The 22,144-nt window shown below is 40.9% G+C and overlaps 1 protein-coding gene across 6 annotated transcripts in view; it reads left to right on the top strand.

Moving 5' to 3' along the window:
* The window catches only part of NEDD4L (NEDD4 like E3 ubiquitin protein ligase), a 119,535-nt gene that overhangs the window by 34,278 nt on the left and 63,113 nt on the right, over positions 1–22,144 (top strand). For 4 of the 6 annotated variants that reach the window (XM_071729786.1, XM_071729787.1, XM_071729789.1 and 1 more), the window contains exons 3-5: positions 14,639–14,720; positions 18,783–18,821; positions 20,977–21,030. In XM_071729786.1, the coding sequence (XP_071585887.1) occupies positions 14,639–14,720; positions 18,783–18,821; positions 20,977–21,030 (175 nt within the window). Of the gene's footprint in view, positions 1–1,802; positions 2,058–14,638; positions 14,721–18,782; positions 18,877–20,976; positions 21,031–22,144 lie in introns of those variants that run through there. The other 2 variants (XM_071729792.1, XM_071729791.1) reach the window with 2 other exon arrangements.

The following is a 22,144-nucleotide window of genomic DNA, read 5'->3' on the forward strand; positions in this document are numbered from 1 at the left end:
ATCAGGATGTTCAACCATGGGTGCAGGAGGCCCTTGGGGCAGAGTGGGTCTGGGATAAGGTGCGAGTTCACTGTCGGTGGCTGGCAGCAGAGGGCACCAGAGAATTTCCTCAGCTTTTACCACAGACTAGGACTGAGATGGCTTTTGCAGAAATCAGCCTTTCATGGTCTTCAACCTAATCAGCAGGATTTTATCCATGGATATGCATTATGTTCTTCAGGATGCACTGGGTATGTATTTCAGCAGCAGTAAAAGGAGAAATGCTGCTTATTTGAGTACACAGCCTTGCTATTGTGTAAGAAGACTTAATAATAATTTCTGAAGTTTGTAGTGTCAAGTGAAAAGTGATTTTTGGCAGATAATTGCTGAGTAGAAAAGTTTGTGTACAGGTGTACACATTTTAAATGTTTCTCATTGTTTGAGAAAAGAAAGTTCCTGCATTCAGCCACTCACTTTTTTCACCTGTCTGCTGTTTATTGCGAGTTTCTGGTTCACCTGAAGCTGATCTCCTTAACAGAAAAAAGGGCACATGACAAGATCTTCTGAGGAAAACCTTCTGGTTTTAAATATTTGAGGCAGAACTTCTGTCTTTTCTTCCTCTTTTACTGATCACATTAAATCACCAAGCGGTATGGACTGAAGTCATCAGCAGCTTCCACTTTTTGCATATTTTAAGTTTTCCTCCTGAACTTAATAGTGTCTCATATCTTACAGTTTAAGATTTTCAGTATCTGACAGTTTCACAGGGTGCACTGTACTTCATTTGAACTGATCAACAGTCCCAACATAACTCTATTCTTTCTCCTCTGACAGATGAATACAAACATTGCTGCTCCACTCCACTGCATGAGCCTGTAGCCAGGTTTTTATCTTGTGTACAACAGCCACAGATGATATTTTGTTACAAAAGTCAGCAGGTTTACCCATCATGTGCAATTGCCACGCTGGCATGGCTGCCAGACTTGTAGAAACTTTCTTTTGTGGAATTTTTCTTTTGTGTGTGAAGTATTACTTTCTGTCCTGAGTTTTCAGGCCTGGGGTTGTGCACACATTTAAGGATGTCCAGTGCTTTAGTTTTCAAATTGCTCTTGTTCTGCTTTCAATCTTTATTTAGTGAGAAGTAGCACTTAAATTACCTTGGGGTCTCTTTCACCTTTTCTCTGCAGCTCTCTCAGATGAGCTGAACATGCTTTACTGCTGTCAGCTTTTCACTGAAGTGCCAGTCAGGCTTCACTCCTTTAAATTCAGAACAATCTATTGCAAGTTGATATTTTCATTTCAAAAAGGAAAACTTCTGTATTTTTAAAGAAGTAGTTAAACCAATTTTTATTAAAGAAACTGAGAGCAGGCATTTTTAAACAAAACAAACAAAAGAACCCAACAGAACACCCCACTTGTATCAATCATATGCTGCTCTGTGGGTCTGAGTGAAATGAAGGCATACATTATTGCTTTAAAAGAAGAAAATACTAAAGTGTTTTTTGAGGGAAAGCCTTGAATCTTACATTGCAAAATGAAGTTTCTGTTCACTTATTAATTTTAAAGTTTGGCTTGAGCCAAAGATGTGAGCAGATTGTGAAACTGGCCTTGTCAAAACTAGAGAAGTTGCTAGAAGCATTTCTCACAACACCTGGCCCTGATTCCAGCAGCTGAGTGGGACTGGAGCAGCCAGGTGTGTGTGTGTGTGAGGCCAGCACTGGTGATTGGGCTCAAAAGAGTGATTGCTGATGAGCCACACATGTTGATGCAATTAAAGGGTGATTTTTTTCACTTGGAGAGCTTTTGCAAGCTCCTGGCAGTTTGAGCTGACCTTTGCAAGAAGCTGCTGTGATCCCTTTTCCCTCTGGCCATGCCCTGGTGGTGTGGATCTGTGGGCTTCCAGAAAGATGGGGAGGAGATGGTTTGGAGGGCTTGATGAAAGCTGCTTGGTAGCTGGTGGATGTGGTGCATGGCCTGTCTGCAGCAGGAGGGACAGGAGGACACAACTGCCTGGAGCTGGGGACTTTCTCCTTGGGCTGCAAGTGGTGGCCTGTGAGGTGATGGCCGTGGCTGAGAAGGTGAGTTGATCCTGGTTAATGGCACCAGCATCTACTGAGGAGCTTTCCCAAATGGTCAGTTCAGGTCAGTGTGTCCCCGTGCATGCTGGTGCCCCTCAGTGAGGTGTCTGTGTCTGTCCCGTGGGCTCCAAGGACCCTTCTGCCCAGCTTGGAGAGCAGGACTGGGGGCAGCCAGCCCTAGGGGGATGTTTTCCTGGAGGCTGTGGGAGCTGTAGGAAGCTCTGGGCAGCATGAGCCATTGCAGTGTAGGTAAATGTGGAGGGAAATGCAGACACTTCCAAAAATAACTGCTTTAGCACTAGAACTTTCCCTCATCTTTTCTGTAAGTAACTGGAGCAGGTATAACTTGGTGGTTAGTTTTTGTTCAGGTTTGTTGTTTTGGTTTTTTTTCCCAGCTGGCCAATGTAGTTTTTGTTGTGCATTAAGACAAATTCTACTTGCATTTGTCATTGTCAGTGAACTGAAGAACTGAGCTGTTTCCCTCCTCGCCTCCCCTGCAGGAAATGCAGGTTTAATATTTGCAGAGGATCATCAGTCAAGATGAGTTAATCCAGAAAGTTTCATGTATCCCAGTGACTCTTTGTGGGCATAAAAAGCAGGGCAAAATTGCATCTCAGTTCTATTTCTGAAATAATTTTTAAAATATCCCCTCGAGGTTGGGTACAGAGGCATGCGATTTATTGTTTCATGCCTGCCAATGCGACCTGAGAGAAGGGAAAGCATCCACCCCACTGTCCCTGTCCATGTTTTAGATGGTCATGAATCATGGGTTAGCCCTCCAAATCTAATTTTTTGATGCAACCTTAACCAGTATGCTTTAATTACTCATTTCCCTGTTTCTGCCTCAGAAGGCTCCTGGGCTGGCAGGGGTGGTGTGCTGGGGTGCAGGAGCCAACCCGTAGCTCACCCGCTCTGCTGGGATGGGGCACAGTGTGCTGGCAGGCAGATTGCCAGGAGGTGAACATAGCTGCCCTCTTCCAAGACAAGAGCCCCTCTGAGGAGCAGGTTCACTTTTCCTGGGGGCCTGGTAGGACCAGACTTGCTGCTGTGTCCATGAAGTGCTGTTCTGATTGAGTTTCCAGCCCCAGTGTCCCTCTCCTGCAGAGCTGCTGCCTGCGTGGCTGCTCAGCTGCCACTCCATCTGGCTTTAAAACCTGCTCGGTGTTCCCCTGCCCCCCCGGGACGAGCAGGACACTCAGTGCTCCATAAACACTGTCCCACGCGTGGGGTGAACAGCAGTGTGTCCTCTCGGCCCCAGGCGTTGTTGTGGAGCCTGTGCCAAGAGGCAGTCTGTCTGTCTGTCTGTCTGTCTGTACTCCTGGGGCTCTGCTGTGAAATCATGGCTGGGTGATCTCGGGACAGGGGGCAGACACAGCTTTGGGTTCCCTTTTTTAGTAGACTCACTCGAACTGCAGAGAGTGCACAGTGTGTGCCTGCGTGTAACCCTCACGACTGGGTCACACCTGAGGAGGGGGTGAGGCCAAACTGGGGGGGAAAATCCATTCTGTTTCCTTTTTTCTTTCCCCTCCCGACCTCAAGTAAAGCTCTCCTGGGTCTGGTGTTGATTACGTTTCTACAAAGCAGTATTTCTATTGGATTACTGAGTTCTGGGCTGCAGAAAACCGAGATGCTGCTATTCCTGTTCTGAAAAGAAATAATGTCCTTGGACTGTTTTATGACTGGAAGGCAAATTAGAAGGTACTTCAATAATACCTGTCAGGAAACATAGTACTAAATTTCCAGCTGAGCAGCAAAAAACCCTGGGTGGGTGGCTGAGTCTCCTTTTCAGTTCCTTACTCCTCTGGACAGTATGAAGAGGATTGCAATCTGGGCTTCTTTGTAAAGACCTTTCAAAGCAAATACATGGAAGTGGTGCTCTAGAACTATTTTTTTTAATAAATATATACAATACCCTATTTTAATTGAAAGTTAATGTGAATAAATGGATGCAGAAGTAGATGAATAAGCAATATAATGCAATTAAAGGCAGCGATTTCTTTAAGCCTGTGATGGTGTTAAAGTGTTGCGCTGTTGTTACAGATCCTTGGAAGATACAAATGTTTCTCTGGTAACATTTTATCTATTTCATCTGTACTTGGATACTTTACTGTAGAAGTGTACACAATTTAAATGCATAACTTCCAGCGTATCAGGGCTTTAAGAATTTTCTTATAGTTTGAAAAGTCTTAGATTTCATTTAAAAGTTTGTTTCCCCTGATTTGTATTTTGAAACAGAAGCCCAAGGCCAGGCTGGTTTTCAGGAGCTGATTCTGATTTGATCATACAGAGTAATCCTGTGGGTGGTGGCTTCATCATTGAATGGGGTCCCTGAAAACAGGGGTGCATTTCTCCTAGAATTAAATTTCTAAAAGTGTTGTGAGATTTTTTATTTTTTTTTTTTTCCTGAGGTGCAAAATTGAGCTCTCTGGCATGAGGCCAATAAACCTTTCTGTTCAGTCTGACTGCAGAATCCTAGACCAGCTGAGGTCGGAGGAGTCTCTGTCAGACTCTAGCCCAACCCCTGCTCAAGCAGGGTCCCCCAATCCTGCAGGCTGGGCAGGACCGTGTAGGTTTGGGTTTGAGGATGAAAGCAGGCTGAGGCTCTACAGCCTCTGGGCATCCTGTTCCACTGTTTGACCACCCTCACAATAAAAACGAGATTTCTTGTGCTCGCCTCCCTCAACCTGCTGGCTTGTGATGAGCTTGATGTACACAAGGACCCCCAGGGCCTTTTCTTTGTGAGTTCAGTGAGAGGATATAATCAGAGGTATTTCTGCAGAGACTGTAATTATGGTTGGGTTACAACTGGCTTAGCATGACAGGGCTGCTTGCTCCTTTTTCTGCCTCGTAGTTGGGATGCAATCAAAGTGCTGCTCAGTCACTTATTTCTCTGCCCAATGCCATGATTAACACTGCAGACTGTGTGATTTTTAACACACTGGGTTGCATGTGAATGTTTTATAAACTCATGCAAACTTTATGTGTATCTACAGAGAGCAGAAAGAAAATTAAGAATGGGGCTTATTCTGAAGTTCTATATTTGAGGGATAACATTGACCTATGTAACTGGAGTTGGAAAACTGAACATTTTAAAACATAACTTCTTAATTTTAATAGTTGTATATCCAAAGAGATATGTAAATATTTGCTTGAGTGGGACACTGTAAACACTGACGTGAAAGGGTCCTGTGGGGAAGTCACTCGCTCCTCTTAGCCCTGCCACTGTCTTCCCTGGTACTTTTCTTGCCAGAAGGAGCAGTTTGGTAAGATGGAAAGTGTGATGGTGAATCTCATCAAAACTTCATTGCTACAATGAGTAATAGCACACAAGAACAAAACTGAACTCCCCCTCTCAGCAGTTTTTGATTAGTGTTCTTGTTTGGTGATTCATGTCTGCAGCCTCTCTTTGCCTTATTTGAAAGCAGCTGCCTTCTCTTTTACAGATGTAGCTGCAGAGCTTTGACAGGCAACCACGAACCCTTGTACACACAAGCTTTTCTTAAATCCATCTTAATAAACACAACCTCATGACAAATAACCATCTCTGTAACTAAGAAATTAATCTTGGTGCTGACTCATGGCAAGTGCCGTATCATTTCTAAAATAAGGAAGAATTTTCTTGCTTTTTCCTCTCATGGCTGCTCAGTGTCTTTGTTACAAAAGGTGCTATTTCTCTAACAAAGGGTGCCTCGTGCTTTCAAGATTTCACTTTGTTCACCCCGTGCCCCCCTCGCAGCGCAGGGTGGGGAGCAGCGTGTCTGTGGGTGCTGTGGTGTGAGGGCTGAGGAGCGCAGCCTGTCCCTCGCTTCCCGCCAAAACCCGCTCCTCAGGGGCGCCGCCATCTCGCTCTGAGCGCCTCGGAGTGGCCGTGGCCTCGGACTCTAAAAAACTGTGTTTCAAGTGGGTTGCCATGTTGTGTGTCCATGCCTGGGCACTGGCAGGGGCACAGTGAGGACCCCTCTGAGGGGTTTTGGGGCTGCCCCAGACCGGGCTGAGCCGGTTCCGGCCGGTTCTGCCGTCGCCTCAGCGCAGATCCTGTCAGCGAGCTGGCGGCAGTGCGGCTGAGGGGCTGCTGGGGGACAGGGAGAGACACAGCCCTCTGCACATCCAGGTCAGAGAAGCAGCACAGAAAATCACTCTGTAAGTTGGTTTTTGTTTCTTTCCAGCATTTTGGACATCTGATTGTAAAATGGGGAAATGCCAGCCCTCAGTTTCCATGAGTGGTGGGGGAGCGGGACTGACGTTTGTGAAAGAGTCCAGTGCCAAGGAAGTGGGGAACCTGAGGAAAATCTCTGAGGAAAATCTCTGAGGAAGTTATTCACTCAGTCTTCAGAACAAGGCTAAACACTGGATAAAATAAACTGGGATGAAAAAAACCCGAAGGGGCACAAGTTGCATGCAAAGGTGGAGCAGAGGCTGCAGGGACCGAGGTTGTGTGTAGTTTGTAACTCTGTCCTATGCCCACTTCCCATGGCAGGTTGTGACAGGGCATCACTCTCTCAAGTGCTGCTAAACCATACATTTCTGTTTAGAAGTTTACATTGAGTTCTGGAACAGTTGGTATATGGCTTTTTTGTTTTGAAGTATCTGAAGATCTGGTCTTTGGTTACTGGAACGACTGACAACGTCGCTGGCTTTAGTGATACTTTTGCTTTCATCAGCTGGCACTGCTTCAGTTAATTTTTGTTAACACTGAAGATAACCCTGGTTCTTTTGCAGGATATTTGCTGTTGCATTTGGTGTGATGTATGTGGTTTCAGAGAGACAAATTTAAAGACTTTGGTGTCGTAAAGCTGTCTCAGTGGATGCTGGAGTTACTTGGGATCTGCCATGTAAATTTCTAGTGATAAGTTATATTGGGTGAGGAGGTTTTAATCCGTATCACTTTTACTGTTCTGGTCCGGTTGCTACGTTCCCACTAACATACAGTGTGCTTTGGGGTGTTTACAAAATGGCTTTCTTCAGTAGCAAAGTTGATGTTGTCTCATCTGCACAAAACGAAGAGGTTCTCTCTGAAAGGTACACGTGAGACTTGCCAATGGCAGCTGTGTGCTGCTCTGCAGTCAGACTGCTGGAAGTAGTATCTCTGGAATAAGTGATCTTCAATGTGTTCTTTCTTGCTTCTTTATGCTCTTTAACCTATGAGAGTGTTTCCCAGACTGAGGTGGGTTTGAATGGTGCTGAAAGGGAGGAGGAATCACAGTGAAACCTGTTCACTCTTGGTAAAGACTCTGTGTGGGAAGAGGATGAAATAGCTAGAAAAATAACCTCCCTCCCTGCCTGTAAGGGTATTTTCTCACCTAGTTTGTGTTGCAGAATTAGGGTCACTGAATATATTTAGACAAAAGATAGATATCTCCTTATTTTGCACTGAAAACTTCATACTTAGCAGACTATGTTGAGTTCAATTTTCCTTTTAAGTCTGAATCCAGGATTTTTTTAAGCTGAAGCTGTTGGAAGTCTGGCCTTGAGTTATCTCTACCAGCTAATTCAACCTCATTAGCAAGAAAATGAGGTGCTGCTCATAAGTTTCAGTTTTACCGGAGTAACTAAAGATTCTTCAACATCAGACTTCAGGCAGGAGGATTCCCAAGTTTTTGGTATATTAGCTGACTGCTCTTATGCCCATGACCAACTTGGTCCCTTTTAAACCTGGCCAGTTTCCTAACTACAGTGGGTTCCACAGCCTAATTATACACTTCCTCGGCTTTCCGCCTCACACTGTTGTCAGCCGCCATTTTGTGTCAGATTCACCATCTCCCTGCAGGAGCAGAGGACATGGGGGGCTCCTGTGACCTGTGGGTGGGCTAAGAGCCCCAGTGGCATGCCAAGCTTTCTGAGGGCGAGGTGACAACTTACACTTGCTAGATCAGTACTGCCAGAGTCTTGCTTACACAACTCTTTCCATTGCTGAGCAGAAAACCTGGCAAAAATAGCTAAGTCATCTTCAGCTTGGTCCTGCGAAATGGCTTCCCTTGCCCCATGTGCCACAGGAGGGGGTGGCAGCAGGGAGCGACCACAGCAGTTGTGTCTGAGATCCTCACCAGACCTGCACATCATGTGCTGGGGACCAGAACCAGGGTCCCCAGCTGCTCATCCCATCTTCCACTGATGCTCCCACCAACCAGCACAAGTTTAGGAGGCTTTGTGGAGACCTGGATGAAGGACTTACTCTGGGTTTATAGCACCCTAGATGAAAGGCAGGCAGCTTAACCCAAGTTCATTTCTCTGTTTACTCTCTTGCTGGGAGAGGTATGTGTTATATGTTTGTTGACAGAAGCACGTGGTGGGGCGAGCCAGCTTCTAGCAGTAGTGCTCATTTAGGTCACTTAAAGTGTCTCTGAAATTGTGGCCACTCTCGCCTGTTGGTGTAAGGCTGGATAAGCCTGTTCCTGAATGCAGCCAGCATGTGGGGCATTCCTTGGTAGGGATGCTGCTTGGAATTCCTGTGTTGAACTTTTCTGTTCTAGAAGATGGGTGTCAGTGAATTTTCTTCCTTTTTTTTTTTTTCTTTCTTTTTTTTTTTTTTTTCTTTTTTTTTCTTTTTTTTTTTCTTTTTTTTCTTTCCTCTTTTTTTTTTTCTTTCTGGTCTTCTTACTCTTTATTGTAAGCATTTTAAAGGAACAACCTAGGAAGGTGGAGACACTGTAGGTGGAGTATGATATATAATTTGTAGCTCCCTTTTTCACCCACAGGCACTTCTTTGCAGCTGCCTGTAGTGTGAGTCATTATCTCTAGCAGCAATTTGAATCAAGCCTTGCTAAATTTCTTGTAGCTCCAGATAAGGTGAGATTTTATTTGGAAAATGAAATAGAAATAACATGTGAGGCCTGTAAAATGTCTCTGGGATCTAGTACGGAGAAGTGAGATTTTAGGATGCTCAGACAATGGATTGCAAGTTTGGCTTCTCAGTGAAGGCTGAGGTAAGGTTTTCTTTCCTTGAAAGCAGACGTTCTTCATTGTGGCATGGTTGATCACTTCAGGCTTTGCTTTAGTCATGGTACATGAGACTTGTGTGAAGGTGAGAGTGAAATCCCATTTCTTTTAGAAGAACCCATGCTGGATTTTACATGGTACAGACAGGAAGATGAACCCCAAAGGCTCATGCTAAAGTGAAAAGAAGTAAGCAAGTGATGCTGGCATTCTCTGTCGTTAATTTCTGTGTATTTTCACTGTACTTCTTTCTTCTGACAGGAGCAGGAATGGGAAAATTTGCCAGGGAATCAAAGTTACTGACTCTAAGAGATACTTCACCTTATAACATTGTTTTTCCTGCTCTTCATGAAACTTTGTTGGAAGTATCTCATTGCTATCCTAGCCTTATTTAATTATGCATGTTTGGGGCTTCTTTTTCCATCATCTATTTGAATCTAACACAAAACAAAGCGCCAGGATTTAAAAAAATTATTGCTCCCTCCTTGAGTTCTGCCACATGCGTGCACACACAGAGTTGTCTCTGTAAAGTGACAAACACTGTAAAGTGTAAAACACTTTCAAGTTCAAGAAATGTCTTTCCGAGGATAATCTGGCTTAGCCCTCATATTACTTGATGTTTGTGGGGCTCCTGTAATTTTATGGAGGTTCACTGAGATGAGTATTTTAGAAGATGGTATGTTTTACTGATCTGAATTTGAAAACTGTTTTTTGAAGGCATATTGGCTGTAGAAGTACATCTGTGAAAGCAGATACAGAGGAGTGTCCTCTAGGAGGAGGTTAGTCTGTACGAAGGGCTAAGCTGCCATGGGCAGAGCTAATCCAGATACCTTCACACATCTACTTCTGCAGCTGTAGCACAGCTGTATCTCTAGGGGCTTGTACCAAATGATGTGTATGGCTGTTAGCACTAAAAAGTTTTAAATGGAAAAGGTTTTGAGATATTGAGCAGAACAGATTCAGAGAAACATGCAGTGGTCTTTAGGCTTCATTTTCCATCATCTGTTTGAATCTAAACACAAAACATCCAAGAACTTGTCTCCCATTTATCTCCAGCACTAGGATGGTAGTGATGGGGCTCATTTCTCTTTACAGGAACTGACTTTAAAATCCTGCTTAGTCCTTAGAATGCCTAATAATACATGCTGGCTCCTGATATTAGTGGGTGATGACATTGTCAAGGACAAGAAATTTAAAGCATTAAAAACTATAACTTTTTAGACTGAGTGTAGCAGTGCCTAGAATTTTGAGGGGTTTTCCCCTCCCTTTTATTGTGGTGTTGTGTTTTATTATGAACGCACCAGAGCCTGGCTTTTTTGGTGTAATTTCTGCAGCACTGTCAGGAGAGAAAAAGCCCTACAGCAGATAAAAGGAACTTGGATACACCTCACCCCCCTTCTGCTAAATCTTCATTATAAAAACAGCTTCTCTTTCATCAGGAAATACCTTGACACATAGTGAGGGTATTATAAACTTACTCTTTGTTTGCCTAAATGCAGGTTTATTATCTCCTATTGTTCCTGTTGGATTATCCCTTCAGTGGGGCATCCTCCTGGTCCCAGTGACCTCACTGGCATTGTGTGGCACTCTGTCATCTCTCTTTGTTGGTGTCCCTGGTGTTATAATCCTTCTGTTTGAAAGCCCAGTGCAAAATCAGGTTTGGGGCTGGCTATAAGGGGTCTCTCCCAGGTTCCAGACTTGTGTTGCATTTTCTATGTCCACTTTCTGCTGCTACAGTAATTCTAGTACCCCACCTGTGTAACTTTGCACTCAGATATTAATTACATTAATAGATGTCAGCAGCTTTCTGGAAGACCATGATTTTGTCAATTTGTCACATTGCAGGTTTCATAATGATTGCATTTTACAAGTGGTATTGGTGCAAAAAACCCACAGATTAAGTTTTCTACTTGCAGTTTTTTATATTATTACTTTGCCACATTTCTTCACTTAATCTTTTATGCTCTTCCAAAGACAAAACCAGTACTTTTCTCAAAGCTACCTCTATAGTGAGTTTTCCAAGCAAATTGCAAAACTGTTAGTTCAAAAATGTCAGATAGACAACATCATCTACATGAACTAAAGAGTTTAATTCTGCTCATCCAGTGACATGCTCTTAAAGTTGCCTTGGCATTCAGCTTTAAAACCTGATGCAAATCAGCCATGATTCAAGTCAGAGACTGACATTGACAAGGAACTGTGGAATGAGTTGCTTTATTTTAAAATTATTTTTAGAGCACAATGAAAGTATTCATGCATCACTTGTAATTGTGGGCACCAGCAGTGCCACATGGGGTTTTTTTAAAGCTTTTCTCAAGAATGGATCTGTCTTCCTTGAAAAGTCAAGAAAACATTACTTCATTGTAATCACCTGCCTCCTCTCCTTTTAATCCATCAGTTTCAGAGTGCAAATACCTAACAAGCCCAACTTCAAACTCACCTGAGTCTGCTCTCTGTCCTCAACACTTTCCTCTAACCTGGCTGGTTTGTCGTGTTCTCTGAGAACTCTCAGCAGGCATCTCACTTATTATTGTGTCTTCTGTGATCTGGATCATCAGGATTTCCTTTCTTTAATACTTCTACAAATCCTGTTGGACAGGAATGTGGCGTTTCCTCTTGTCTTCATGTATATGTCATTCCAGTTTGCTGATAATTTTTCCAGTGATTTTTTTTAAAGATCAGGTGCTATGTTTTGTCCTGTGAATTTTCCTGTTTTACTGATGATGTTGTCATCTATAAATCAGTACCAGCTTTACCTTACAATGATGCCATGTTCACCTATAATACTTGCCTTTAGGTGGGACATCAGGGTGCAATTAGTCACTGCAAAGTTCCTTCAGTGCTTCTGCTACTAACTAGGTGCTTTCTGTCTGTTCTCTGGGATACCTTCTATGTATTTTGTTTTGTTACTGTAGTTATAATCTTAATTGTGGATCTGCTTCTTTCATTATTTTCCCTTTCCTTTAGTTCTTCACCAGTTTGCTCAGTGCTTTAACTACATCTGGTCTCAAGCCTCAGTTGGTCTGTCAGCTTTGTAGCTTTAGTTTTTCCCAGCCTTTCTGAAAACCTGGTTGGATGTATAGAGGTATTAAGAGCCAGGTAGGAGACAGTGTGGTACCACCTTCTGAGAGGTGCTTGACTGGTGCTGTCTGGTAACACGCACTTTCTCTGCAGGGCTGACTATTGCTGGGTGCTTTTGTATTCCTTCTAGGTAAAGTGTCTGAGCTTATGGTTGAGTAGATTGTGCAGTCTCTGCGAGAAACACAGGCAGGCTGACTGTATTTCATGGGCATTCTGAAGTTCTGAGCCTTTCATCTTCATTTCTTGTGTTTCTGTTATTCTTTCTAGGAATCTAGAAACAACTCTGGTTTGACCAAGTGGTTTGTATTTGTTTGGTTTTGGGTTGTGTTTGATTGTGGTTTTGTGTGTTTGGGTTTGAGCTGTGTGTTTGGGTTGTGTTTGCTTGGGTTTGGGTTGTGTTTCTGGTTTTGGTGAAATCAACATCTGAGAGCAGGTGTTCTAGCAGTGGATCCATATATTCTGTTTTCATTACCAGAGTAGTTGAATGTTTTGCTTAGAGTTTAATAGCAGTAGCTTTTCTAAAACAGGTGTGCTGTTTGCCATTCCAGGCCTTGGAATGTGCATAGAATTCTTGTTGTCAGAAGGCTCCTAGTGCCGTGTATGTTCTCATTATGGAGATGTTTTAATATCCTTGGTCTCCTGCCCAGAGATGAGTTTTGAATTTCCTGAGGAAATTTTGCAGGTAATGCTAGAGTTCAAGAGGATGAGCTTTCATTTGGGATCAACACCAGAAGTTTAAAGATGGCATGGGACTGGGGTGTAAAGTTTAAAGTGTCAGAGTATATTCTTAGCATTAAAAAAGTGATTACTTACTGTCCAGTAATGCCTCTACAATGACAGCTCTTTTGTGGCTCCTTCTCTTCAGTCAAAATGCACTCTGTCAACATCGGCTCATTGCAGCTGTCAGGTATTTTGTTGTATGAGCACAATTTTGTGGGTTTTGGAAGTTTTGTTTAGAAGTTGTCCTGTAAGAATCAGTCAGGTGTTTTATGGGAGGGAAGTGAAATCCTTGTGGAAGTGTAAACATGTAATTTTAGCAGTATTTTGAAAAGCAGCATGGCTAGATAAAAGCTGCAGTAAATATTTACCTCACCTTGATTCCAGTTACCAAGTTTGCCCTGGATAATAATTAGCAATAAATTGCTTCTGTTACCCAGAGCTGTGAGGAAGGAAATGCAGTTGTTGCATTGCTCAAGTAGCCCGGGTATGATGATGCTGGAATGGGTCTCAGAGGACATTGGCATCTGGATGAAGTGTCAGCTCTGGATTTTGTGAATTCAGCATCAGCCCTGCTGGGCAGAGTTGATTTCTGCAGAAAGCTTGGAGCATCTGCTTGCTTCTTGTTGGCATTTGCTGTTTTAGTGGGTTTATTAGCCAAGTCACAACCCTGAAACTAGTACATGTTGCTGAACTCTGGGGGGCTAGGTAGTGCAGTAGAAAGACACTTGAGTCATCCCATTTATTTTTCTTTAAGATGATCTAATTTAGAAAAAAAATCTATTGCTTTATTTTGATATAATTTGGACAGCTGACTTCACTGAAATTAGATGGGATGGAGCCCTGTCCCCAGTGGTACTGTCTGAAGCCTATAAACCGTAACACTTGTCTTGTTTTCACTGAGCCCTTCCTTTGAACTGACTAATGTAAAACCACAGGTTTCTCCCACCAAAGATGTAGCTCAAGAGGACTGACTGAAATGCTTCCTTGAGTTTTTGGTTTCTCTAATATTTCTTAAACTAAGAACCAATATGTATGGCACAGTGTGTTTTATACATAGAAGGTACATGTGTGTTTATACATAGAAGATACCCAGGTTCATGATTTTGGAAGTATGTCTGATTTTAGCCCTTGCCATGACTCTGTGTGATTACTGTGGTGCTTCATCCTAATAGAGAAAAATTTGGGTTGGAAAGGACCTCCCTGGACCTCCCACCAGCCCAGGTTTCTCCAAGCCCCATCCAACATGGCCTCCAACACTGCCAGCGATGGGGCAGCCACAGCTTCTCTGGGCACCCTGGGCCAGGGGCTCAGCATCCTCTTGGATCACTTTTGTGGCCATACTGGTTTATTCTATAAGGAAAAGGTTATATATGTGAATGTGTAACTTGCCAGTACCGTGGAAACCACGCTAGCATACCTAAGGTTGCTGTAGCATGCAGGATGCCCTTCTTCAGATCTTGTGGAGTCCTTTGACATCCCAACAGATGCAGTGTCCTTCCACTGGCACTAGGAAGGCTCAGATTTTTCCCTGACTCTTGTTTTAAATGGACTGCCACATGCAGCTCATGAGCAGAAAGTCTGCGAGCAAGTGGTTCTTGTCCATAGCAGTGCAGCAAAGCTGCAAGATAAATTAACTTTAGTACTATGGTCAATACTTAATTAAGCATATTCAGACACATATTTTACATATTTCAGTAGCTCACTGTAAATACCAGGGTTCACTGAAAACTCTTTCACTTTAAGTGTTTAGAACTGCTATTGTTATCTATCGGAATGACAAATTTATAATGAAATTATATTTGGCTGTAAAATTATATTCCCATTAAATATGACATCTTCTCTTGCAGTGACCCGTATGTGAAACTTTCCTTGTATGTAGCAGATGAGAACAGAGAACTTGCTCTTGTGCAGACAAAAACAATTAAAAAGGTATGTTTTTACTCTTTTGTTTATGCCATTATTTTGGGAATATTAGCAATACTGGAAGATAGTTCTGTAACTTTATACAACCCTTAAATTGTTGCATACATGCATAGCAACAGAATAATGTATTTTTTCAAACAAGAATAAGAAAACAAGTGCATGTATCTTCAGTGTGCATGATCTGTTAACAGAAAAGCAAGAAAAAAAAAATTCCAAAATGCGTATTTTTCTTTAAACCTTGGGTTGTCAAATCTCATTCCATCATTCACTGTTTCTTTTATCAAAGTCATATTTTAATTATAATTTCTTTGGCTTCAGGTAAAAATTATCATTCCTTAATGATCCTTTTCAAAACTTCCATTTTCAAAATATTTTCCTAAGATGGGCATTGAAAACAGCTGAATGATAGAAGATCAGCTGTAATAAGAGCCTGGAATTGCACTGAAAATGTTATAATTTTTAATTAAAACCCAGATTATTTGTTGTTGTTTCCTAACTTCTTTCCACACAAAAATTCCAACAAGGTATATTGGTCATTATCAAGGCCCTAATAATTTTTTATATTTTCTTTTTGTTTCTAAACTTACTGGTAGTGATGGCAGCAAGGAAAAAAGTCCTAACCCCTGTGAAAATACATAAAATATAATGAGTTTTCATTTTTATGAAGCTTTTTATAATCAATGATTGAACTGACGTTGCAGAACACAATAGTGAGGAAAATCTTGTTACTAAAACACAAAATAGAATGGTGCTGTTCTAAAATCAGAACATTAGGTGTCATGAGAAAACCCACATGAATTCCAGTGAGCTTCTGCTGTCAACTGCCTGAGGTATATGAGATGGTACAGACGATCTCCAGAGGGCCCTGACAGCCTCTGCCTGCTGTGTTACTGTGACTAAAGCTCAGGGCAATCTGGGCAGCAGGGAGAGTGTGAGCCAGGCCCTGAGGGTGCAAGGATCCTATGGATTTTGAGAGAAATCCTTTGTAGCTGTTCCATGAAGTGGGGAAGGGGAGATAGGCAGTGTGGCATGGATGTTTTCTTGTTTCTTTCTTTAATTAATTGAATTTTTAAAATGGTTTTTCAAATTCCTCTTAAAACCACATTGCCTTTCTTTGCAAGGGTGCTGCTGGTGTGAGAGCATGGTTACTAAAAATGTGACATGTTCATAACCTACACATTTGAAATGGCTGCGGTGCAAAAAGTCAGGAGAGGGTGAAGTGAGAGCTTTGCATCAGAGATAAGCTTGTAACAGAGATAAACTTGCTGATTTTGCCAGCTTTGGAATCATATGAAAGGAGAATAAGAAAGCTGCTCAGGAGACCATCATCAATAAACAACCAAAAACCAAAACAAATGTGGAAGATGTGAAAGTGTTGCACTTATTGTATCGAGGAAGAGGGAACTTTAGGGATCTTTGTTGCCCTGGAAGGAAGAGCAAAAGGACAATGTTTGCACAACAACCCAACTGTAGACAGGACTGAGAATGAGACGATGACAATGATGTATTCCTGCATCTGCTTTTTTTCAGTGTTTCTTGTAACTGTCACTTGAAGCCTGGACTTTCTCAGCCAGGTCCATAGTAGTGATATTAACTCATCTGTTGGGAAGTTCCAGTTAGTCATCTCTGGTTTGAACTGTTTGAACTGCCCCCAAAGCAGTATTCTTCCTGTGCAACTTGCAGTCTCTTTTTTTTATAAATAGCTAACATTCTTAGGGTAGCTTGATTTTTAATTAAAATCATTAACAAAAACATTTAGCAAAGGCTCAAGAATGATTCTGAAAAACACTGTCAGTTACCTCCTTCAGCTCTGTAGCTTTTCTTTCAATATGAGGGCATCTGACCCTTCTCTAGTTTCTTGGTTTTCTGCTCATTTTTGTCTGCCTCAGCTCGGTGGGTAGCTGTGTGCTGCTGGCTCACAGGAGTGCCCTCAAGGAGGCTGGAGGGGCTGGAGTTTGCCCTTCTGATCCTCCTTTTACAGTAGCTGCACAGCTGCTGATAGGTGTCCTGCTGGAGAGCCAGACCTTGCTGTTGTGTAGAGCTTAGTAAGAGCCAAAGCCATGGAATACCCATTGTTTCCTTACTCTGAAAAAATAGTTGTCAGAAAATCTTCAGGTTCATCTGGTGTGATCTGGCTATTTTGAATTTGAGACTTTGTTCTGATTTACTTCCCTCCATGCATTTAGTAATTCCAGCTGTAAAATTTGAGTATTCCCTTGTGTTTCCTTTTGGAGTTGTGCTCTGAGCAGCCTGCAAGGAGCACTCTCTGCTTTCTGCAGTGGAAGAAGTTGTCTTTGCTCTTGCCATCTTACAGTCTTGCAGAATGCTCAGTATTGTTTTTTTGATTCCTGCTGCTAGGCTTCTGATGTCGTTTCAATGCTTTGAAAAGTCTGTGTGAAGGTGTTTTTGTCCTCAGTTTGACTCTGCTGACCTCTGAAGACTTCACCTGCACATCAGAGTTGTGACAGCACCTGCCTGTCTGCCCATCCATCCTTCTCTGCCTGTCCCACATGGAACATTAAACATGATTTCCCATGTCTCCACAGGCTGAGTCTCCCCACTGAGCTTCATTGCTTAGTAGCATCATTTCTTTCCATGTGCTCATTTTATTTATCTAGTTGAAAAACCTGCTTTGTGTTTGTTCTAATATCCTGTGGAAGATGTAGCTCAGCTTGACTCTTGGCAGTTTTTTATCTGTACAGTGCTTGCCCTTTTTAGGATGTAGCTCTTTTTGCTGTCATTTCCCTGCTATTATCTTTTATAAAGTTATTCATTTATTTCTGGAGTCTTTGTTCTTTACAAGTGTTTTTCTCCTTTGATAGGATTTTAGTGGTTTTACTTTTTTTACTTGACCTACTATTTGTTTGACTTGTAAAGGTGGAAGAAATTTCTGCTAGTTACCAGAGCATCTACCAAAAATTCTGCTGCCTAATACATCAAGTATTTCCTGAAATTTGTATTTGTGGTTAAGCAGCTTTCAGAATTAATGCCTCACTGATGGACAATAGTGCCCTCAAATTTGGTACATGACCATGCTTCATTTGTAAAATTACATGGAAACTCTCTTGCCAATAACAGCTGCATTTAATGAATACAAGTTTTCAAAAAGTAACCTTTTTTTCTTATTACTTTTTTTTCTGCAGACATTTGTGCTCCTTAAGGCAAATAAAGCTGAAAGTTTGTCTGCCCCAACCCCTGTCCCTGCCTTTCACCTATACAAATTATATCCATCTGCCCTTTGCAATGCTCTTATCCTTTAAGAAAATACTTATTGAAAATATGAAACATTTTCCTGCTCTGCCATAAGATTGTTTATTACAAAAGTGACTGCTATAACCATTTTGGTGGATGGGAAGCCAGTTTTTACTGTCAGCTCTTCTTGTCAATCTCTGCTGTGTGACAGAATGATTTAGTGTGAATGATTTGCAGTACCATACTTGTTTTAAACTTATCCTAATTTGAATTGCCAGAATTATTAATTTTGTAGCTCAGATATATATTTTTTAATCAGTTTATTATTTCATGCTTAAGCTTCCTTCAAACTGCAATCTATGTGCATATTTTATTCTCTACCTTCTATTCAGGTTATTAAAACAAAGTTAAAATGCTCCACAGGCTTGGGGAGATTAGGAAGAATATCATACTTCTTCCTTTTGTTGTTTTTTTTTCTGTTTAATTTATAGTGTAATTCTGTCCTTCTTCATTAGCCCAAAAGTTGACCTTTGGCTTAAAAAATGTTGGGGTTTTTTTTTTCCCCTTGAGTTTAAACAAATCTAGAGAGTAAAATGTCTTCAGGTTTAATTTCTATAGGTTTTCAGTGATTTGTCTTTTGCACATAGAATCCTATTTATATTAAATCTATTTTAGGATTATCTGACTCAAGTATCCTCCCACGATTAGTTTACTCAGTAGAGAACTTCTAATTAATTCAATGGAAATATTTTTTCCAATTTTTTCACATGCTGGTTTTCTTTTTTTCCTTGAACATTGTCACTTGCATGCACGTTCTGGTAGCAGAATGGCAAATCTAAAGAAATTTAAGTATGTAAATATGTTCTTCTTTTACAGACACTGAATCCAAAATGGAATGAAGAATTTTATTTTAGAGTAAGTTTTGCTTTACTTGGAATCGTTACTATACAATCACTGGATGCTTGATAAGGTTGGGAAGAACCTTACTTGTTTGTTTTCATTTAAAAAAATGCTTGTCCTCATGTAATTGCTCTTCTGTTTCTGTAGTGATGGAATGATCATCAGAAATTCACATAAAGTTAATCTAGGAAGACAGTTTCACAGTTTTAGATTTTATTTAGAGGAAGTTTTGATTTGTCTGACAAATAAAAAACTTTTTACTTGAAAATACATTTTTAGCAGAGCATGTTTGCTGTGATTTTAAAGTGTTAATGCAGTGGCAAATAATAGGGAAAAAAAGGTCAAAATATACCTCATTTTGTAGTTAATTTTAATCTTATTACATCTTAAATGAAAACCAAGCTATAGCTACAACTGGGTGATTTTAGCAGAGAAAAAAATTTTAAACATTTGAAGGGGCTGAAATGGTGATTATCCATCCAAACATAGCATAAATAAGAAGGGCAGTAACAAATTTGTTGTTCAGTGGCTGCAAATATTTTTGCAAGGAAGAATGACTTAATTTTAATGCAGCTGTAGCTTCCACAAAGGAAGGCTAGGTAGAATTTCAGTGGCTTTTAAAATTTAATCTTAGACAGCTGCATGAGAAAAGATGTCATTGTAGATGTGAAAATGGGTGTTGTGTTGAATGCTGTTTCTAGAGCCTGAGCAACTGCCTGCCTTGCTCACAGGAGCTTGATGGAGTTCCCACCAGTATCACTGTTAGTAAACCAACTTTGGAGTCCTTGGTGGAATCTTTGCTGTTAAAAATGTCCCAAAGAGCTTCTCTAGGTTTTTATCCTGAGCCATGTGCATATATAAAATCATCCTTATCTAATGAAATACATTGATTTTAATAACTTGTTCAGAGGGAAAAAACAGGGGTTTACACTAAGTTACACAGAGTCCATAGGGACTGCCTTGGCACCAGGTAGTGACTGGGCCTAAGGTTTTCTCTTTTCATCACCATAATTTCTGCTGATTGCACCTGGGCTGTACCCTGGGACAGCTTAAACTACCTGCCTGTAAACATGCAGAGGAATTTTAATAATTCAGCTTTTCTAGTAAGAAGAGAGTTTTTATTGTGAAGAGATTGCCATCATGTCCCTTTTACAGAGAAGGGAAAACATTTTAGGCTATTTATCTATTTGAAGATATTTCAAGCTCTTTCCCAAATTGGATCCAGACTGCAGACATGGTTTGGAAATGGATAACCCCACCTCCAGAAGCACAGCTCCTTGAGCACTGCTCTCATAACCATGCTGAGTTGTAAGGCAGACTGTAAGGAACAAAGTCACATGCTTTAAAGTGAAGTATATTTGGTCAGGGTTAAGCAGGCTTGTTATGTATATTTTTGCTTATAATTTTAATCAATGTTATTCAAGGTAAGCTTTTTAATAATTGACTTTTCCTAGGAAAAGGCAATACACAAAACTGTCTCAGTTCATGTTGCCTGAACTGCAGATAACAGATCATAGCAGCTCTGTTAAAATGTCCTGAAAATCCTAAACAATAATGTGAATATATAAAATAATGTATGCCTTTTTCTGCGTGTCACAGTTTTCTGGTTTTCTCAAAAGTGGGAAGTCCACTGAACTATCATTCTTCTGTAGTGGAATACTGTTTCTAAATAATTGTAATTAAACAGGTTGGACATTGTGACTGAAAAAACATATCAAGTGGATCAAATACTATAGAACTTTTTTCTTGTTTAATAGTGGCTGTTTTGTTTTCCTGCCAGAGTTTAGGTTTTTTATTTGTTTGATTTTTCCTTTTAAATGTTGATAGTCTTTCTGCTTAAATTTACTTCAATCTGAATAATTTTCTGGAGGTAGACTTGCTGTTTTCAAGTGTTAGAGAGGCTCCTGTTGGGTTTGCCACAGGCATGTCTATTAATCAAAATCCTGCACTGACCACAGTAAACAGAGCCCTTAATGTCAGGTACTAGACTATTTCTAGGTGCAGTAGTGTTTAGAAACAAAGTGTTCCAGTTTAGTAAAACTAAAGATTTACATAATACCTGTTAGTCCTGTTCTGTTGCTTTGGTTTAATCACTGTATGAACTAGTACCCATACATTGTTATCATCAAGCTAATGAACTTAAAGTGACATTATTTGAATTTTCTCACAGGTAAACCCAACCAATCATCGCCTGCTGTTTGAAGTGTTTGATGAAAACAGATTGGTGAGTGCTTCTCCTAATTTTGTTAAATAAAAGGCTGCCATGTAACACAGCTGATGAAAATTAACACATCTTAAAGGTGTTTTTTTGTCTGTTGCCTAAATAAGTGTGCTAAAAAAATGTAGATAGAAGCACAAAAATAATCTGATTTGGGGACTAGTAAAGTATTAAACACAAAAGTAGTAGTTTGCTGGAACTGAGCAAAGTGGTTCTGCTTAACTCAGACAGAGAAAAACCTTCTCAGTGCAAATCCACAATGTCCCAACCTTTGTTGTCACTTGCAAAGCAGGTACTTCACCTCCTGATCATTTTAGTGTTTTTCCTATACCTTTTAATACTACTTCATCCTTTCTTTGGGTTACGGTTGGCAGTGCTTCACCTTGTACTCAAGATGTGAGTATATGAAGGCTTAAGGTAATGGCAAAATAATGTTCTCATGTTTTCATGTCTCTGCATCATAATGCCCAACATATTGTTAGTGGGTTTAGTCTGGAACTTAATTTCTCTGATGGAATAATTCTTCTAGAGATGTATTCTAACATCCTACTGCTTCTTGGTTTTGTTATGATTAAGTAGATAAGGTTTTCACACAGATATCAATGGAGTGACACTTACTAGGTTAAATATGCCAGCAATGGGGTGCTGGGTGAATGGCTTTTTTTTTGTCTTTTGAAAATTGTAGCACCATCTCGTTGTTCATGAGATCAGGTACTAACATTTTCTTGGATGGGTGCACATAGTTTCTGCTAAACTTGTTTGCTTTGTGAAGGTGGGGATCAGTGTTGGGAAGATCCTTTATTGAAAAAAAAACTCCAATGGAAACATCTGTCTTTGAAAAATACATTCTTTTCCTGTCTTCTTGCTAAACATACAGCAAAGAAAACCAGACAGTCTGTACTTGTCTGGAGGGAAAAAAAGGACTTGGCAACCAACTGATGATTTTCTCCTTTAGGAGGAAGGGAATTGGTAGATTTGTGACAGTGTGTCTCTAGAGTGGGCTGACTGTGGGTGTATTTATTGACATACAGTGAGGATAATGACCACTTGCTTTATTAAAACTGTCCAATGCCTTCTGATCTGAAAGGAGATCACTGGTCAGATTTCTGAGGCAGAAATC

Source organism: Heliangelus exortis, chromosome W, assembly GCF_036169615.1.
Source record: "Heliangelus exortis chromosome W, bHelExo1.hap1, whole genome shotgun sequence".
In the NCBI taxonomy this organism is placed as follows: Eukaryota; Metazoa; Chordata; class Aves; order Apodiformes; family Trochilidae; genus Heliangelus; species Heliangelus exortis.